Below are 17,734 nucleotides of genomic sequence, written 5' to 3'. Positions count from 1 at the left end.
AATTCTGTGTAGCTCCTGCAACCAAGTCTTACTGGGCTTCAAAGCCAAATACTCTGGGGGCTCCTATTTCCAGTGTCAGACCCTCACAGGTCTGACACTGTGGGGACTGTCCTCTGTAAGGGAGACCCTGGGAAGAACCTCTGCAATATAATTATTCTCCAGCTTGTGGGTCACCCACCCAGAAGTTATCAGATTTGATTATATCATGACTCCACTCCTCCTACCAGCTTTGCTGTGGTTCCTTCTCTATGTCTTAAGTTGTAGAGATCTTTTCTGGTAGGTTTCAGACTTTTTCAATGATGGTTGTTCTACAGACTTTTGTGACTTTGGTGTGCTTGGGAGAAAAGGTGAACTCTTCCTACTACTCCACTTGGGTGCTCTCTCAGGATTCACTTTCCCCTTTGCTGCTTTTAATATTCTCTCCTTAAATTTTATTTTTGCCATTCTCATTACAATGTCCTCCTGGTGTGTTCCTCTTTGGCTTGGTCCTCTATAGAATTCTGCACTTCCTGGACTTGGCAACTGTTTCCTTTTCCCAGGTTGGGGATGTTTCCTGCTATTATGACTTCAAGTATGTTCTTGGCTCCTTGCTCTTTTCCTCCTTCTGGGACCCCTACAATGAGAATATTAGGATTCTTGATGTTGTCCCAGAGGTCTCAAACTGTGCTCATTTCTTTTCATTCTTTTTTTTAAATATAAATTTATTTAATTGGAGGCTAATTATTTTACAATTTTGTACTGGTTTTGCCATACATCAACATCATTCTCTTTTTTCTGTTCAGGACCAGCAATTTCTACTAGTCCATCTTTCAGCTTGCTGACCCATTCCTTTGTATTACTTGCTCTACTTTTGATTTATTCTGGTTTATTTTTCATTTCAGTTATTGTATTCTTCATATCTGTTTGGTTGTTCTTTGTATTTTCTAACTCTTTGCTAGAAACTTCTAACATCTCTCTCTCTGCATTCATTCTTCTCCCAACTTCTTTGATTATCTTTACAATCATTACCTAGAACCACTTCTGGGGTAGGTTACCTATCTCCACTTCACTCAGTTCTTCTTCTGGGGTTTTGCCTCGTCCCTTCATCTGGAATATTTTGCCTTGTCACCTCATTTTGCCTAACTTGTTGTTTTTATTTTTATGAGTCCTTGGAGAAGGAGCCTTTTGCAGGAGACATCGTCCCAGCAGCATACTTCCCTGTGGTCACCAGAGCCATATGCTCTAGGGGCTCTCCTTAAGAGGTCTGTCTGGGCTTTTCTCTTGTGGCAGGCTGACTGTTGTGAGTGGTCCAGCAAACCTGGTTGGCTCTTGGTCTATTTGGTTACCTGGTGTGCCTTGGGCTGAGGCTGCTGGCCAGTAGTTGGCAGAAGTGGGTCACCAGGCAGCTGACTACAGAATCACAGGGGATCCCAGGGTGTGCTGGCTCGCTGGTGGGTGCACTGAGGGTCCGGGGATGTTGCCTGCCCACTGATAAGTGAAACCAGGTCCTAGGGCAAGTTCCAGCCTACTGGTGCTGATGGGCAGAACCAGGTCCTGAGGTCAGGTTGCCAGGCCCCAGGGCTCCTAAAGCAGGTGTCAGATCACTGGTGGGTGAGGCCAGTTCCTGACAAACTTTTCTGTGGGTCCTGAGTTTTCTTGAAACTTCTGCTGGCCTGCTATTGGGAGGGCTGGCCTGCTAGTGGGAGGGCCAGTTCGCAGATGGGCATTTTCTTATGGCTGGTGTGTGCATGCTCGTGGGCAGAGATGTCCAGCGGCAGACAATGGGCTCAAGGGGCCTTCAGGAAGCCTATCTGCTGATGGGTGGGGCTGCGTTCATGCCTAATTAGCTGCTTGGCTAGAGGTGTCCCAACACTGATGTCAAAATGGCCCTTGCCAGCACCAGTGTCCACATGGTAGAACACACTCCCCAAATAACTTCCACCAGCATCTATGTCCCCAGGGTAAGCTTCAGTGAGAGAAAGTGAACTCAGGGTCCTTCTACTCTGCCATCTTGCACATTCTCTCCTAAACTTTTTTTTAAATTGAAGTATAGTTGATTTACAGTGCTGTATTAATTTCTGCTCTATAGTGATTCAGCTATACACACACACACACACACAGTTTTTTGTGTTCTTTTCCCTTATGTTTTTTCCACAGGATATTGAATATATTTCCCTGTGCTATACAGTAGGACCTTCTTGTTTATCCATCCTATTTTTAATAGCTAACATCTGCTAACCCCAAACTCCCACTCCATCACTCCCACCTTGACCCCCCCTTGGAAACTCCAGATATATCCTCTAGGTCTGTGAGTCTGCCAAACTTAATTCTTTTTTAAAAATTTTTATTTATTTATTTTTTTATGTTTTTAATTGAAGGATAATTGCTTTACAATATTGTGTTGGTTTCTGCCATACATCAACATGAATCAGCCACAGGTATACATATGCCCCCTCCCTCTTAAACCTCAGTCCTAGTTCCCACCTCATCCCACCCCTCTAGATTGTCACAGAGCACCAGTTTGAGCTTCCTGAGTCATGCAGCCAGTTCCCATTGGCTATCTATTTTTATGTGGTAGTGTATATGTTTCCATGCTACTCTCTCCATTTGTCCTACCCTCTCCTCCCCCACCCCAAAACTTAATTCTTAAACGTTATTCCTTTAGCCAGCTATTTTTCATCATAAATTCAGGTATAGTAAAGGCAGTATAAAAAGTAAAAGCCATGAAGAAGGGGAGGAGGAGGAGAGACTGATTCTAAATCAGGTTCTCACTTTAAAATTAAAATAAATAAAAATTTAAAGGGAGACCTCCCTGGTGATCCAGTGGTCCACTGCAAAGGGCCCAGGTTCAAACTCTAGTCCTGGAACTGTGATCCCCTATGCTGCATGGTACAACCAAAACTAAATATTTTTTTAAAAAAATAAAAGGAGAAAAGGAAAAAATTAATCTTTGCAATTTTGTAGAGAATCTATATAATAATCCTTAAAAATGGAAGTTAGTTAACAAATTTATTTTACTCAATACAGTAATATATTTTATATATCACCAATTTTGAGATTGTTTCTATTCTAAAATATTGCTTCAACCCTCTAAATCATTACAAGTTGTAGAATCTGCCATCCACTCCAGCTGAAAAATTATAAACAATAAGTTGGCCAAAATTCTTCCATTTTTGTATATATTATATGTGGGTGGTATTGGTTAGTTCTTGTAAGTTATTTTAAACACTAGCATATCATCAAAAATTGTCATTAAAAATAATAATAATAACAATAATATGTTCACCAAAGTATTTCTCAAGTACAAGATTATCTATTTCCCAGAAAAAGGAACATTACTGTCTTAAGGCTAAAACTCACAAAGAAAGTCAAGATACATTCAAGGAAAGCTTTTCTGAAAGGTTTATTTGCTCATCTTTGAAACTTTATTATGTTTACTGTGTAGGTGATATACTTTCAGAGCCTAGAATATAAAACCACTTATTAGTAAGTTAACACTGTGGTAATTTATTCTGTAAATGTTAATATTAAATATGTAATTGATTTTCTACAATATTCAGATTTTCAAGTTCTGTGAAATTCTCAGGCCACATTATTGTCAAGTTAGGATACCTCTAGATAGCTGTAAAATTTGAATTCTACTCTTTACAGAAGAAGATAATTTTTCTTATTTGTCAAGCTCTAAATTAGAAAACACTCTACAGCTTTGGAGAAAGCCAATGCGATTCCAAATTTACAATAAGGCAACATATGCTGTGCATACTCCTACTGGAAAAGAAACCCAGATTTTTAAATAGATAAGATTATGCACAGAAATAAAGAGCAATCAACTTCAAGTTTGAAACAGAATTTCAAGAAAGAAGGAAATATCAGAACATATGGTAACTGGTAAATAACTTACCCCTAGCTCCTTAAAGTAGAACATATAATGGAAAAGGAGAGTCATACAGAGAGCTAAAGAAGCACCTCTGGAATCCTCACAATGAAAAAGATAATTAATTGCTGAATATGCAATATTTCTGAACTGCAATGGAAATGACTAATCTCTTCCAAGCCCTTCACTGCACAGATGAGAAATGTGAGGGGATGGGGCAAGGGATCAGGTAGATCTCATCATCAGCTGTGTTACTTTCAACAGAATTGATAATTGACTGAAGATTGATTGATAATTGATTCCAACAGTAATTGATTGTCTGCAGCAGTAATTAAGCAAAGAAGATAAGGAAACATATAAGCATCTTAACGCAGAGTTCCAAAGATTAGCAATGAGAGATAAGAAAGTGTTCCTCAGCAATCAGTGCAAAGAAATAGAGGAAAACAACAGGATGGGAAAGCCTAGAGATCTCTTCAAGAAAATTAGAGATACCAAGGGAACATTTCATGCAAAGATGGGCTCGATGAAGGACAGAAATGGTACGGACCTAACAGAAGCAAAAGATATTAAGAAGAGGTGGCAAGAATACACAGAAGAACTGTACAAAAAAGATCTTCATGACCAAGATAATCACGATGGTGTGATCACTCACCTAGAGCCAGACATCTTGGAATGTGAAGTCAAGAGGGCCTTAGAAAGCATCACTACGAACAAAGCTAGTGGAGGTGATGGAATTCCAGTTGAGCTATTTCAAATCCTGAAAGATGATGCTGTCAAAGTGCTGCACTCATTATGCTAGCAAATGTGGAAAACTCAGCAGTGGCTACAGGACTGGAAGAGGTCCGTTTTCATTCTAATCCCAAAGAAAGGAAATGCCAAAGAATGCTCAAACTACCGTACAATTGCACTCATTTCACATGCTAGTAAAGTAATGCTCAAAATTCTCCAAGCCAGGCTTCAGCAATATGTGAACCGTGAACTTTCAGATGTTCAAGCTGGTTATAGAAAAGGCAGAGGAACCAGAGATCAAATTGCCATAATCCGCTGGATCATGGAAAAAGCAAGAGAGTTCCAGAAAAACATCTATTTCTGCTTTATTGACTATGCCAAAGCCTTTGACTGTGTGGATCACAATAAACTGTGGAAAATTCTGAAAGAGAAAGGAATACCAGACCACCTGACCTGCCTCTTGAGAAATCTGTATGCAGGTCAGGAACCAACAGTTAGAACTGGACATGGAACAACAGACTGGGTCCAAATAGGAAAAGGAGTATGTCAAGGCTCTATATTGTCATCCTGCTTATTTAACTTCTATTCAGAGTACGTCATGAGAAACGTTGGCCTGGAAGAAGCACAAGCTGGAATCAAGATTGCCGGGAGAAATATCAATAACCTCAGATATGCAGATGACACTACCCTGATGGCAGAAAGTGAAGAGGAACTAAAAAGCCTCTTGATAAAAGTGAAAGAGGAGAGTGAAAAAGTTGGCTTAAAGCTCAACATTCAGAAAATGAAGATCATGGCATCTGGCCCCATCACTTTATGGCAAATAGATGGGGAAACAATGGAAACAGTGCCAGACTTTATTTTTGGGGGCTCCAAAATCACTGCAGATGGTGACTGCAGCCATGAAATTAAAAGATGCTTCCTCCTTGGCAGGAAAGTTATGACCAACCTAGGTAGCATATTGAAAAGTAGAGACATTACTTTGGCAACAAGATCTGTCTAGTAAAGGCTATGGTTTTTCCAGTGGTCATGTATGGATGTGAGAGTTGGTCTGTGAAGAAAGCTGAGTGCTGAAGAATTGATGCTTTTGAACTGTGGTGTTGGAGAAGACTCTTGAGAGTCCCTTGGACTGCAAGGAGATCCAACCAGTCCATTCTGAAGGAGATCAGCCCTGGGTGTGCATTGGAAGAACTGATGCTAAAGCTGAATCTCCAATACTTTGGCCACCTCATGCAAAGAGTTGACTCATTCGAAAAGCCTCTGATGCTGAGAGGGATTGGGGGCAGGAGAAGGGGACAACAGAGGATGAGATGGCTGGATGGCATCACTGACTCGATGGACATGAGTTTGAGTGAACTCTGGGAGTTGGTAATGGACAGGGAGGCCTGGAGTGCTGGGATTCATGGGGTCGCAAAGAATCGGACATGACTGAGCAACTGAACTGAACTGAACTGAGCAGTAATTGATAATCTGACTGGAGGAAAGGTTACAGTACCTGTCACTAGTGAATAACAAGAGTGGAAGTATTAAACAGCGTGTTTAAGAAACAGGTCAGAAAAAAATGGAAACAAACAGTCTCTTTGGTTCTCTCACATCTTCTGAATGTTCTCTCTCATTACTTGATTTGTGGCAAGGTCCTGCAATAACTCTAAAGCAAAATATTCCTGAGCTGTCCCAATTACTGCAAAGAAGAAAAACAATCTCATCATAGTTTCCCTTCATTGATGATACTGCAATAAACTGCTCACCTCCTAGCCACCCTTCTGGATGGACACCTATTCAGCCTGTAAAGTAATTAAGCTTGCAAAGAACAGCACTCACAGCAAGTCTGGTGGAATGGCTTAGGGGTGTTTGCTCGGCTCAGCTCTCTGTCGCTCAGTCGTGTACTACCCTATGAAATGCCATGGGCTGTAGCCCGCCAGGCTCCCCTGTCCATGAAATTTTCCAGTCAATAATTCAAGAGTGGGTTGCGATTTCCTACTCTAAGAGGTCTTCCCAGATCAGGGATCGAACCCACGTCTTCTGCATCTCCTGCACTGGCAGGCAGATTCTTTACCACTATGCCACCTGCTGAGCTAACAGCTAACATCTTGAGAGCCTCCTATGTGCCAGGGGCTCTTTTAGGCTACATTTGTGCATTTAAATCTCACAAAATTTTATGAGACTCATTATTCCCTATTTGTAGAAGAGGAAATTAAGGCACAGAGAACAGAATACATTGCAGACGTTTCCCAGGTAAAAGTGAGGTAACGGATTTGTGCATAGGAAAACTGTTTCAAAGCTCAATCCTCATCACTTGGGGTGAATAGAAACAGAATTTCTACCACTCCCCAACAACCACCTCTACTCCTGACAGTGTGGACCCTACATACCTATTTGTTTATCAAACATGTGCTGATCTGCCTCAAAATATCAGGTACTATGTTAGACACTGGAGAGACAGGTAGAATGGAGGAGTCTAGCTTTAAGGGGGACAGTTGTCTATGAGACGCACATGATACAACAGTTATGGGAGAGCAAGGTAAGTACAGAGTCCCAGAGCAGAGCCATCAAAGGAGTCAGGAGGGAGGCCTCTCGGGGCACACAGAGAAGAGGGAGTGAAGTCTAACATGAGTTTAGATTAAGAAATATGTATCCAGTGAATTAAAAAGGGGCAGTAGGCATAAGAAGGAAAGATATCAAAGACAGACATGAAGGATGCTAAAGTTTTCAGAAAATGCTTTCAGGATGTCTTTTTAAGGTCAGAACAAACTGAACATCTAGGAAACAATGGGTGATGGGGCTCAAGGCAGAAGATGGCAAGGGAAAGCCCTGCGTGTCACTCAGGTCTGAGTCTTGTCTCTGACACCATGAGCAGAGAGCATACATGAGTACATTCAGATTTCAGAAGCACAGCTCGGTAGGTTAACTTTTTTTTTTTTCTAATTCTGTAATACAACATAGACTAAATACCTTAGCAGAATCACTTGACATCTTGCAAATCACTTCATATCTACAGAAGAGCGTAGGACCTTACAATTCCTTGTATTTCCTTCAACAAAGACCACAAATACCTTACACATAGTATATCAGCAGACAACCAATAGTGCAGTAAAGGAAAAACATCCTTTGTAAGTTATTAACTTTGATCACCTGCTATCCCTTTAGAGCAGCTGCTCAATCTGTTTGCCCCTCTCATGAGTCATCAATGGTAAAGATTGGAGATCTCTTCAAAACTACAGATACCAAGGGAATATTTCATGCAAAGATGGGCACAATAAAGGACAGAAACAGTATGAACCTAACAGAAGCAAAAGATATTAAGAAGAGGTGGCAAGAATACATAGGAGAACTACACCAAAAAAGATCTTAATGACTCAGATAACCACGATGGTATGATCTCTCACCTGGAGCCAGGCATCCTGGAGTGTGAAGTCAAATGGGCCTTAGAAAGCATTACTATGAACAAAGCTAGTGGAGGTGATGGAATTCCAGTTGAGCTATTTCAAATCCTGAAAGATGATGCTGTGAAAGTGCTGCACTCAATATGCCAGCAAATGTGGAAAACTCGGCAGTGGCCACAGGACTGGAAAAGGTCAGTTTTTATTCCAATCCCAAAGAAAGGCAATGCCAAAGAATGTTCAAACTATCACACAATTGCACTCATCTCACACGCTAGCAATGCTCAAAATTCTCCAAGTTAGGCTTCAATAGTACATGAATCGAGAAATTCCAGATGTTCAAGCTGGATTTAGAAAAGGCAGAGGAACTAGAGATCAAATTGCCAACATTCGTTGGATCATAGAAAAAACATGAGAGTTCCAGAAAATCATATACTTCTACTTTATTGACTATGCCAAAGCCTTTGACTATGTGGATCACAATAAACTGGAAAATTCTGAAAGAGATGGGAATACCAGACCACCTTACCTCCAGAGAAATCTGTAGGCAGGTCAAGAAGCAACAGTTAGAACTGGACATGGAGCAATGGACTGGTTTCAAATTGGGAAAGGCGATTGTCAAGGGTGTATATTGTCACCCTACTTATTTAGCTTATATGCAGAGTACATCATGTGAACTGCCAGGCTGAATGAAGCACAAGCTGGAATCAAGATTGCTTAGAAAAATATCAGTAACCTCAGATATGCAGATGACACCACCCTTATGAAGGAGAAGAAAAACTAAAGAGTTTCTTGAAGAAAGTGAAAGAGAAGTGTGAAAAAGCTGGCTTAAAACTCAACATTTAAAAGACTAAGATCATGGCATCTGGTACCATCATATCATGGCAAATAGATGGGGAAACAATGGAAATAGTGACAGACTTTATTTTCTTGGGCTCTAAAATCACTGCAGATGGTGACTGCAGCCAGGAAATTAAAGATGCTTGCTCCTTGGAAGAAAAGCTATGACCAACCTAGATAGCATATTAAAAAGCAGAGACATTACTTTGCCAACAAAGGTCCGTCTAGTGAGAGCTATGATTTTTCCAGTAGTCATGTATGGATGTGAGCACTGGACCATAAGGAAAGCTGAGCACTGAAGAACTGATGCTTTTGAACTGTGGTGCTGGAGAAGACTCTTGAGAGTCCCTTGGGTTTCAAGGAGATCCAACCAGCCCATCCTAAAGGAAATCAGTCCTAAATATTCACTGGAAGGACTGATGCTGAAGCTCCGATACTTTGACCACTTGATGTGAAGAACTAGTCATTAGAAAAGACCTTGATGCTGGGAAAGATTGAAGGTGGGAGGAGAAGGGGATGACAGAGGATGAGGTGGTTAGATGGCATCACCGACTCAATGGACATGAGTTTGAGCAAGGTCCGGGAGTTAGTGATGGACAGGAAAGCCTTGCGCGCTGCAGTCCATAGGGTCGTAAAGAGTCAGAAATGACTGAGTGACTGAACTGAACTGACTCTTAGAAGGACTGATGCTGAAGCTGAAGCTCCAGTACTTTGGCCACCTGATGCCAAACACCAACTCATTGGAAAAGACTTTGATCCTGAGAAAGATTGAGGGCAGGAAGAGAGGTGGACCACAGAGGATGAGATAGCTGGATGGCATCATTGACTCAATGGACATAAGTCTTGATCAAACTACAGGAGGTAGTGAAGGACAGGGAAGCCTGGTGTGCTGCAGTCCCTGGGTCATAAAGAATCAGACATGACTTAGCAACTGAACAAGCAGAGGAAAAGCTCAGTAGGTTAAGGACACAACTTCATTTCACCTCCAAGTCCTACTGCCCCAGAAAGATAGTGCTAAGTCGTGTCTGACTTGTGATCTCATGAACTGTAGCCCACCAGGTTCCTTTGTCCATGGGACTCTCCAGGCAAGAACACTGGAGTGGGTTGTCATTTCTTCTCCAGGGAAACTTCCAACTCAGGAATTGAACGCAGGCCTCCAGCATTGCAGGCAGATGCTTTATTGACTGAGCTACATGGGAAGCTTCCAAGAGAAGAGTAAAAACGGTATGTGAGCTCTACGGCTTTTTGCACATTCACACCTCAAATTGTAACTGTTTTCCAGATGCCTGCTGCTTTTCACTCTTAAAACTGTGGGAACAGTTTCTCCTTTTTTTTTTAATCTCTAAAACTAAAATGTCTAATTTGTTTCCTCTGAGTTAGGGGGAGTTTCCATAAAATGAAAACGTACTTTCCAGAAGAATTCTGTCTTCCACTTAACACATAATGGGGAACACCTTGCCAAAACAGCACCCATTTCCCATGCTTCCACAGGGGGATGACTGTGTCTCCCCCTTCCCAACGACCCCTACCCACCCCCCACCACCACCCCCAGAGTCACTGCACCAATGTGTTGATAATCCACCTAAGAACATTCAGAGTCTGAGGTAAACTTCAAGGAAGAACAGCCTATGTTTCTAGACCACAACCACCTCTTTCTGTCTCCCCTTGAACCCCTCGTTTTCTTACTCTGGTCTCCACTGTGGTTGTTTACCTGTCTTGTAAATTGTTGTTTTGTAGGTCTGTAATTAACATGTGACTTCACGTCACTTATTGCCTTAGAGTTTAAAAGGAATGCACTTTTCCCCAACTCCTTAATATGTCTAAGTCACTCTCTCTTATGCAATTCAAGTTGCTTGTTTTCATGTCTCCATCACTATTCCTTCAAAATCACATCCCTTACCCCTTTCTTTGATCTGACCAAGTCTTCTATTACTCTCTGAACTTGTCTATGTCATAACGCAGGTGAGTAACCCCTCAAGCACCATCAACCAGGCTACATTACTTCATCACATGTGTTCCCTTGATGTGCCTCTAAATAAACATGTATCTGAAACTAACAATAAACTGTACGAGCAGTCATTGTATAAAGAGCACTATAAAGGATATTCTCAAAGGAGAACCAATAGAAAAGAATACTCAGTTCCTCAATTAAGTTTGCAATCCAATTGGGCACTGAGAGGACTGATCAAAGCAGGATCCTGGGGGAAAAGTTTTAAGCCAATTTCAAAGGAAATTAAAACTGGACTGAGTTCAAATCGTACACATTTTCCTGACCTTTGAGAATTTATTTGCATACAATGTAAAGGGTAACAGAGTACTAATTTGTTTAATTTTTTCATTATCTAACACTCTGTAACAGATGTGACTGTTCTCAATAAATACCATATTGTGTAGGAAGACCCAACTTTCAATTTCTTGATGTCTATCCAAAGCTAGAATTTTCAAAGGTCAAATTTTATTCTATTTACCTTTCAGCTAGTCCATTTACATCAGAAAGATGTTGAGAGTCTTAGGACAATGCTTTGAAGCACATATTTTATATGTAACTTCAAAAGCAAAAAATAAGCTAAAAACTGGGCAGTAACCAATTGAACTACCATAAATTAATCTTTAACATAGGAGTAAACATTTTTAGAGACTATAATTGACATTTGGCTATTTACATATTGTAGCATGTAAATGAATTTACAGTTTAAATAGCATTTCAAATGCCAAAGAATAAAAAGACATACAGAATACAGACAGTCCTGTTTCTGTCTTATGACATAAGTCTTTAGCTAGGGCAGCTTTCAAATCATATTGGTGGTTTAGTCACTAAATCATGTTAGACTCTTGAGACCCCGTGCACTGTAGCCCACCAGGCTCCTCTCTCCATGGGATTCTCCAGGCAAGAATACTGGAGTGGGTTGCCATTTCATCCTCCAGGGGATCTTCCCAACCCAGGAGTCAAACCCAGGTCTCCTGCATTGCAGGCAGATTCTTTACCAACTGAGCTACAAGGGAAGCCCCTCAAATCGTATTATTTGAATTCAAATAATCAATAAGTGATGGAGAAGGCAATGGCAACCCACTCCAGTACTCTTGCCTGGAAAATCCCATGGATGGAGGAGCCTGGTAGGCTGCAGTCCATGGAGTCGCTAAGTCGGACATGACTGAGTGACTTCACTTTCACTTTTCACTTTCATGCATTGGAGAAAGAAATGGCAACCCACTCCAGTGTTCTTGCCTGGAGGATCCCAGGGATGGGGGAGCCTGGTGGGCTGCTGTCTATGGGGTCACACAGAGTCGGACACGACTGAAGTGACTCAGCAATAGCAATCAATAAGTGAAGTCTAAAGAAAGTAGCTTTGTTTTAAAACTTCCTAACCCATGGGCCTTGGGTGACAGCACTGGAGGGTAGCAGTGGGTCTCTCTCCATGTGCACAGACAACTCCTGCACCTTCCACCCCTCCCAGCAAGAAGAGGCATTAGGAATCATGGGCCTTGTCTAGGGATATGGAGTTCTCAGAATTATTAAGTACAGGGAGAGAAAAAGTCAAAACTAATTCAGTGTACTCCAGAGCGCTTGAATGGAGAGAACAGGTGCCTGAAGAGAACAGAGTGAACGCACCAGCCACATCACCTCCACAGAGGGACCAAACCTCTGCGTTCATCACGTCCATCAGTCACAGGGCAAACCGGCCAGAAGCCTCTCACTTCCTCTGCAAGGGCAGCTGACAGACAGACAGACTGCTGTCTAGTAACTAGAAGCAAGGCGCGTTACACAAAAGACAGAGCTGCACGTTTTTCAAGAGTAGTGAGGCACTAAAGTTTTGAGAAATGGACACAATTTAGCAGAAAGTTAAACATGTATCTTTGATCCAGTCAGCTTCAATCTAAGCTTTTAAAACAAATCTTGACATCAGACTCTTATGTAAGGTATAAATAGGATAACATAAATTTCTCACCTCATCATTGGATGATTCTGGCATGAGACGGTATTAAATAGCCATAGGAAAATTACATGTGTAAAAGTCTAGATTTTATCATACTGGAGAGAACATGAGGTACAAAGTCAAACCTCTTGTTCAAATCATGACTCTTACCCTTTATCAATTTTTGACCTAAAGCAAGTTAATTTCTATAAATGTCATTTCCCTATCAGTTAAATATGAATTAATGAAAATGCCTTTAAAGGGTTATTATAAGAATTGCCTAAGATAATACAGTAAAATAACAGGTGCACAGTACACAGGTTTCTAGTTTCCCACATCCCTCTTAGGGCTGTTATTTCAGGTTTTATGAAACAGACACATATCATCTCAAAAAAAAATCCGTCCTCAAGTAAACTAATGACAAACAGCCAGTGACTCCAAGAGTAAATGATGTCATTACTGAGTGCTTGGCTTCAACTGCCTCCCAATTAATTTATTGCATTTTCCAGTTTCGAGATACTTCATTGGTAACAAGGAAATGAGAAGGTATGAAATTCAAATTAGTCTGTTTTGCTTATGAGTTCCCAGGCTATAACATCAGGTGTTTTAAAATTACCCAGTTTATCAGGTTTTCCACATACTATTGGTTCAAAGCTCAAGAAAAATGGAAAATCACTATAATTTTATATACACACATGAATATCTACCTTATATTATTCTATATGAAATCTTAATACACAGAGCAATGTTGTATGTGTTGATAGTGTAGAATACTTTTTGTTCAGGTTTTCTTTGGGATTACCAATGTCACAGAGAGTTCAATACTATGCACCCTGAACTAGATAAGAACTAGAAAAATCTAACATATTGTCTCAAATTACAACTTAGTCATGACAAAAAACTGCTGCAAGAATAATGAAATATTTTGAGGGCACACATTTTTCTGATTATTTCTTTTTACTTCTCTTCACTGTATTCACTCTTGGCTAATCACTAAACTTACATAGCATCACTGACTCAATGGACATGAATTTGAGCAAACTCCAGGAGATAGAGAAGGACAGGGAAGCCTGGCATGCTGCAGTCCATGGGGTCACAAAGATTTGGACACAACTTAGTGACTGAACAACTACAAGGTAATGAACTTCCAGCTGAGTCCACCAGACCTCTCCAAGTACCCCAGCCTGACAGAGGTCTCTGCTCTTAAAAAAAAAAAAAGAAGCTGGGAAAATCTGCTTTATGACATTATTCTTAAGAGTATATTTACTCTTACAATAGTGACCTGTCTAGCTCTATTTCTGAAAAGCACCAGAGGATTTATAAAATGAAATTCTCAACCAATTTATATCTCCATTTCTCCTCCAGCAGGAGCAAACTTCCATGTATGCTGCAGGGCTGCTTTTTCTGAAAAGAGGAGTCAATTTATATTTGGAAAAGTTCTCAAAAATCATCAGATTCTTTGATTTTTACAGAGAAGAACACCATATCCCAGATAGTATGCCATCACTAACCAGAAATTGACCTGGGCCTGGAACCTGGGCAAGAGCCATCTAATTTTCTACTTAGACTCCCCTCCAGAGAATATGCTTCATGCTCATAATTTCTAATACTAAGTTATTTTCAAATTATAGTTGGAAAATATATAAACAAATTTTTAAAATGATTTTATATCCAAAAGAACAACTTCTAACCCCAATTACTATTCCATACAAACGTTTCTTATTTTTGTAGGAAGTGCATTTTGGTGCAAGAAAAAGAAGACATTAGATTTGACTTCTTTAGTAACAGAAGAAGAAAGTTTCCATGGAAATTAAACAGACAATAACTAATGTTTCATTCACCGAATCAACTTAAGAATATAATTTGATTTTCAAAAAGCTCTTGACATTAAAAAAAAATCATATCCATATGACTATTAGTTCAACCAAGCACATTTCCACATGACACCCGAATGGCCACTGTTTCTTAGTGGAGCCAGCAGTTGTAGCCCAGCTCTCTGGCCGGATGTGGAATGATACAGGTTCTGAGGAGCTTGTGCCCAGAGCCACTTCAAGGCTGATTTCCTTGGCCAAGTCTGAATGGAAGAAAACACCCACCCACCTGCCTGGAGTCCCCTGCAGGCTGAGAAATACGGGTGGCCTGGATGGCTGGGCAAATGGAAGATAAGGCAGACAAACAGGAGAGAAAAGGATCCCACAGCCTAATTAAGTCTTCTTACCTGCTGAGCAGCATCTGAACACTTTTTCGGAGTTTCTAAAACAGCAGATTGAGAGTCTGGGTTGAAAAGGAAGAAGACAGGCAATATGTTAAAGAGCAGATTTTCCCATTTCTTTGATCAGAAAATGAAACTAACTACAATATACCTTCAACCACAATAAGCACCCAAACACCCAGGCTACTTTCCAGCTATACTTACATGCTATGAGGACAAGACCACTTTTCAGTACATATAACACGCAAGATGACACACTCATGTCATTAGGTATTTTTAAAATTAGATTAGCACTATGCCCTTCTTTACACATCAGTCATGATTACTTATCTCAATAGCTAGTTTCTATTTTGTGCCAGGAAGTATCTGCTAAGACAGTCACTGCTCATATTATTCTCTTAAGTCTGTACAGTGATGGAAGCCAACTCCCTAGCCTGGAAGGACGGGGTCTTGGGCACCTTATCTGACTGTTGACAGCTGACCTTGCCCTTTTAACGGGAGATAATGTGCCCTCGCTAAGAGGCACTGACTGATGGCCATCTGAGACAGAATCTATGGGACTGCAGCTTCTTCATGCTGGAAAACCTAAGGGATAGCCAAGGCTACATATCCTTCTGTTTTTTAAGCTAAGGGATGCTTTCTGTGACGCTCACAAAAATAAAGACATAAGAGAGCCTCCAGGAACTACCAGCAATCGTGGATAGGAGTCTGAGAACGACTTCTCCTGTTCATCCTTGCATCTCAGTGAAGAACTGAGGCCCAGACACAGCTGGTAGGGAGACAAAGATGAGTCTGTCTCCCCACTGTCCCACTGCTCCCCATCCCAGACTGGCACACAGACCAGATGCCTGACAACACACAGAAGTCACTCTGGGGGATACCTCAGACTTTACTAATTTAACAGCATTTTAGTTCACGTGTGTGACAATGCACAGAAAAAGTAAAAGGCATTCATGGTTTAAATCATACAACGTATTGTTAACCTTCATTGAAAGTTCATTTCACTTGGATTAAAGCATGGTCTCCACCTGGGCCCCACGAGCCTCTTTCGACCTTCTCCTCTCCCGCCGCCCCGACCTCTGTGCCGTCCCCACCTGCCAAGCACACACTGGCCACACCAGCCTTCCTGCTGCCCTGTGCACACAGTCCTGTCCCCTCCAGGGGATCTGGGTGCGTAGGGATCTCTGCACACACACCCTCCCTCTCCTTGCTCCATGGAGCACCCCATTCCCTGTTGCTCTCTCCACAAAGTGGATCCTTAAACAAAATGCTATAGAATTCACTTGTTTGCTGACTTATTTCTCTAACTTACTTGACTAAATCAAACTCTATGAAGACAGACACTTTGTATATTCTTTTCCTTACTGACTCCCCAGCACCTAGAACAGTGCCTGACACACAGTAGATGTGTAAAATATTTGTTGAGTGTTGTGGGAGGGGTGAAGGGTGAGACCAAGGAATGACAAAACGATGGAAGCAAAGTGGGAGCCCCAGGAGAGCAGGCGCTGGGCAGGGCACAGGTCGCCATGCTGTTGCGAGGGCTGCCCCTAAGCTCAGGGTACGTCTGTCAGAACAGAATCACTGAGAACAGCATGGCGTGATCACTCACCAACAGGTATCACTGTGGCAACGATACGAACAAGCAGCTTTAACACACAAGTGTTTGCCCAAATACGATACTTCACGAAGTTCATCAAAAGATTTGTCTCATACTGACAGAGCTCTATTTTGAACTCAACACAAGAGCTGGCCATTTTTGAAGAAAGATCTTTAACATCATAGCAAGGACAGTTAGTGTTAAAGCAAATCCAGGCTCTAAAACACTGGTTTTCTGCTGGTTTTAGTCATCTTCAAATCCTCCGAAACACAAGAGACTTGAGGCAAGACCCTGGGGCTTTGTAGAAATGAGGACGTTTTCTCTTCCTTGTCTGTCTATGCAGGCGATGCAGGCAGAGCCCACAGGGTCTCCAGGGGGGTCACAAACAGCCCTTTCCCTTAAAGACACATACAGTGTTTCCCAGTTTTTTTAAAAAAATAGTCCTATGCCACATGACCTGCTCCAAAAAGCAAACCTCTGGATTCTGACGGTAAAAAGAATGTCACCACCTCACCAAAACAAAGAACTAGAGAGTGTTATCAATATTCCACTGTTTTGAACACCTACATTTGAACTTTGATCTGAACTGAGTTCATCCTCTCCCCCTCACCTCTTTCACCACCTCCTTGAATCAGTGTGTTATGACGCCTGGGAGAAATTTACACGTCAAAATATTCTCTTCAAGATCATAAGCTGGAGCACAGGAGTTCTAGAGGGTCAAGATTTTAAGGTGAAAGAAATGTACAGAATAACTACAAAGTAAGGGGGAAACAAATGAGAATAATCAAGAGAAGAAAAACAAATGTCGAGGAGAGAGAAAACAGGAGAGAGTAAGAAGGAAAAAGAAGGAAGGGGAAGCAAAAGAGCAAAAAGAAGCATGAAAACTCACAAAGGGCTGCCCACCGAGGGACAACACAGGCTGGGCTGTGCCCAGTGACGGGCCTCTGAGCACCAGGCCGGTCAGGACCCTGTGGGCAGGTCGGGGAGAAACCCACCGGGTTCCAGTATCCTCAGAGTGTGGACCCCTCGTGTGAACTACCAGGGCACTGGCCTCCCACCCCTCCTCCCAGAACCGGGGAGCTTTTCAGAACTGACTTCTGTCAGCCCTGCACCCGCAGACAGTCCCTCTTCATCATCAGGACAGGTGTTTTCAGAGTGACCCAGGGAGAGCTCTCAAGAGCACATCTCAAACTGCCAACTCCTCCACCCACC

The 17,734-nt window shown here is 41.7% G+C and overlaps 1 protein-coding gene across 1 annotated transcript in view; it reads right to left on the bottom strand.

Moving 5' to 3' along the window:
• Positions 1–17,734, bottom strand: part of FMN2 (formin 2) — a 350,878-nt gene that overhangs the window by 219,835 nt on the left and 113,309 nt on the right. The window contains exon 4 of the mRNA XM_068983086.1: positions 14,932–14,987. Within this exon, the coding sequence (XP_068839187.1) occupies positions 14,932–14,987 (56 nt within the window). The remainder of the gene's footprint in view (positions 1–14,931; positions 14,988–17,734) is intronic.

Source organism: Capricornis sumatraensis, chromosome 10 (genome assembly GCF_032405125.1).
Source record: "Capricornis sumatraensis isolate serow.1 chromosome 10, serow.2, whole genome shotgun sequence".
In the NCBI taxonomy this organism is placed as follows: domain Eukaryota; kingdom Metazoa; phylum Chordata; class Mammalia; order Artiodactyla; family Bovidae; genus Capricornis; species Capricornis sumatraensis.
This window is presented reverse-complemented; position numbering and strand designations above follow the sequence as displayed.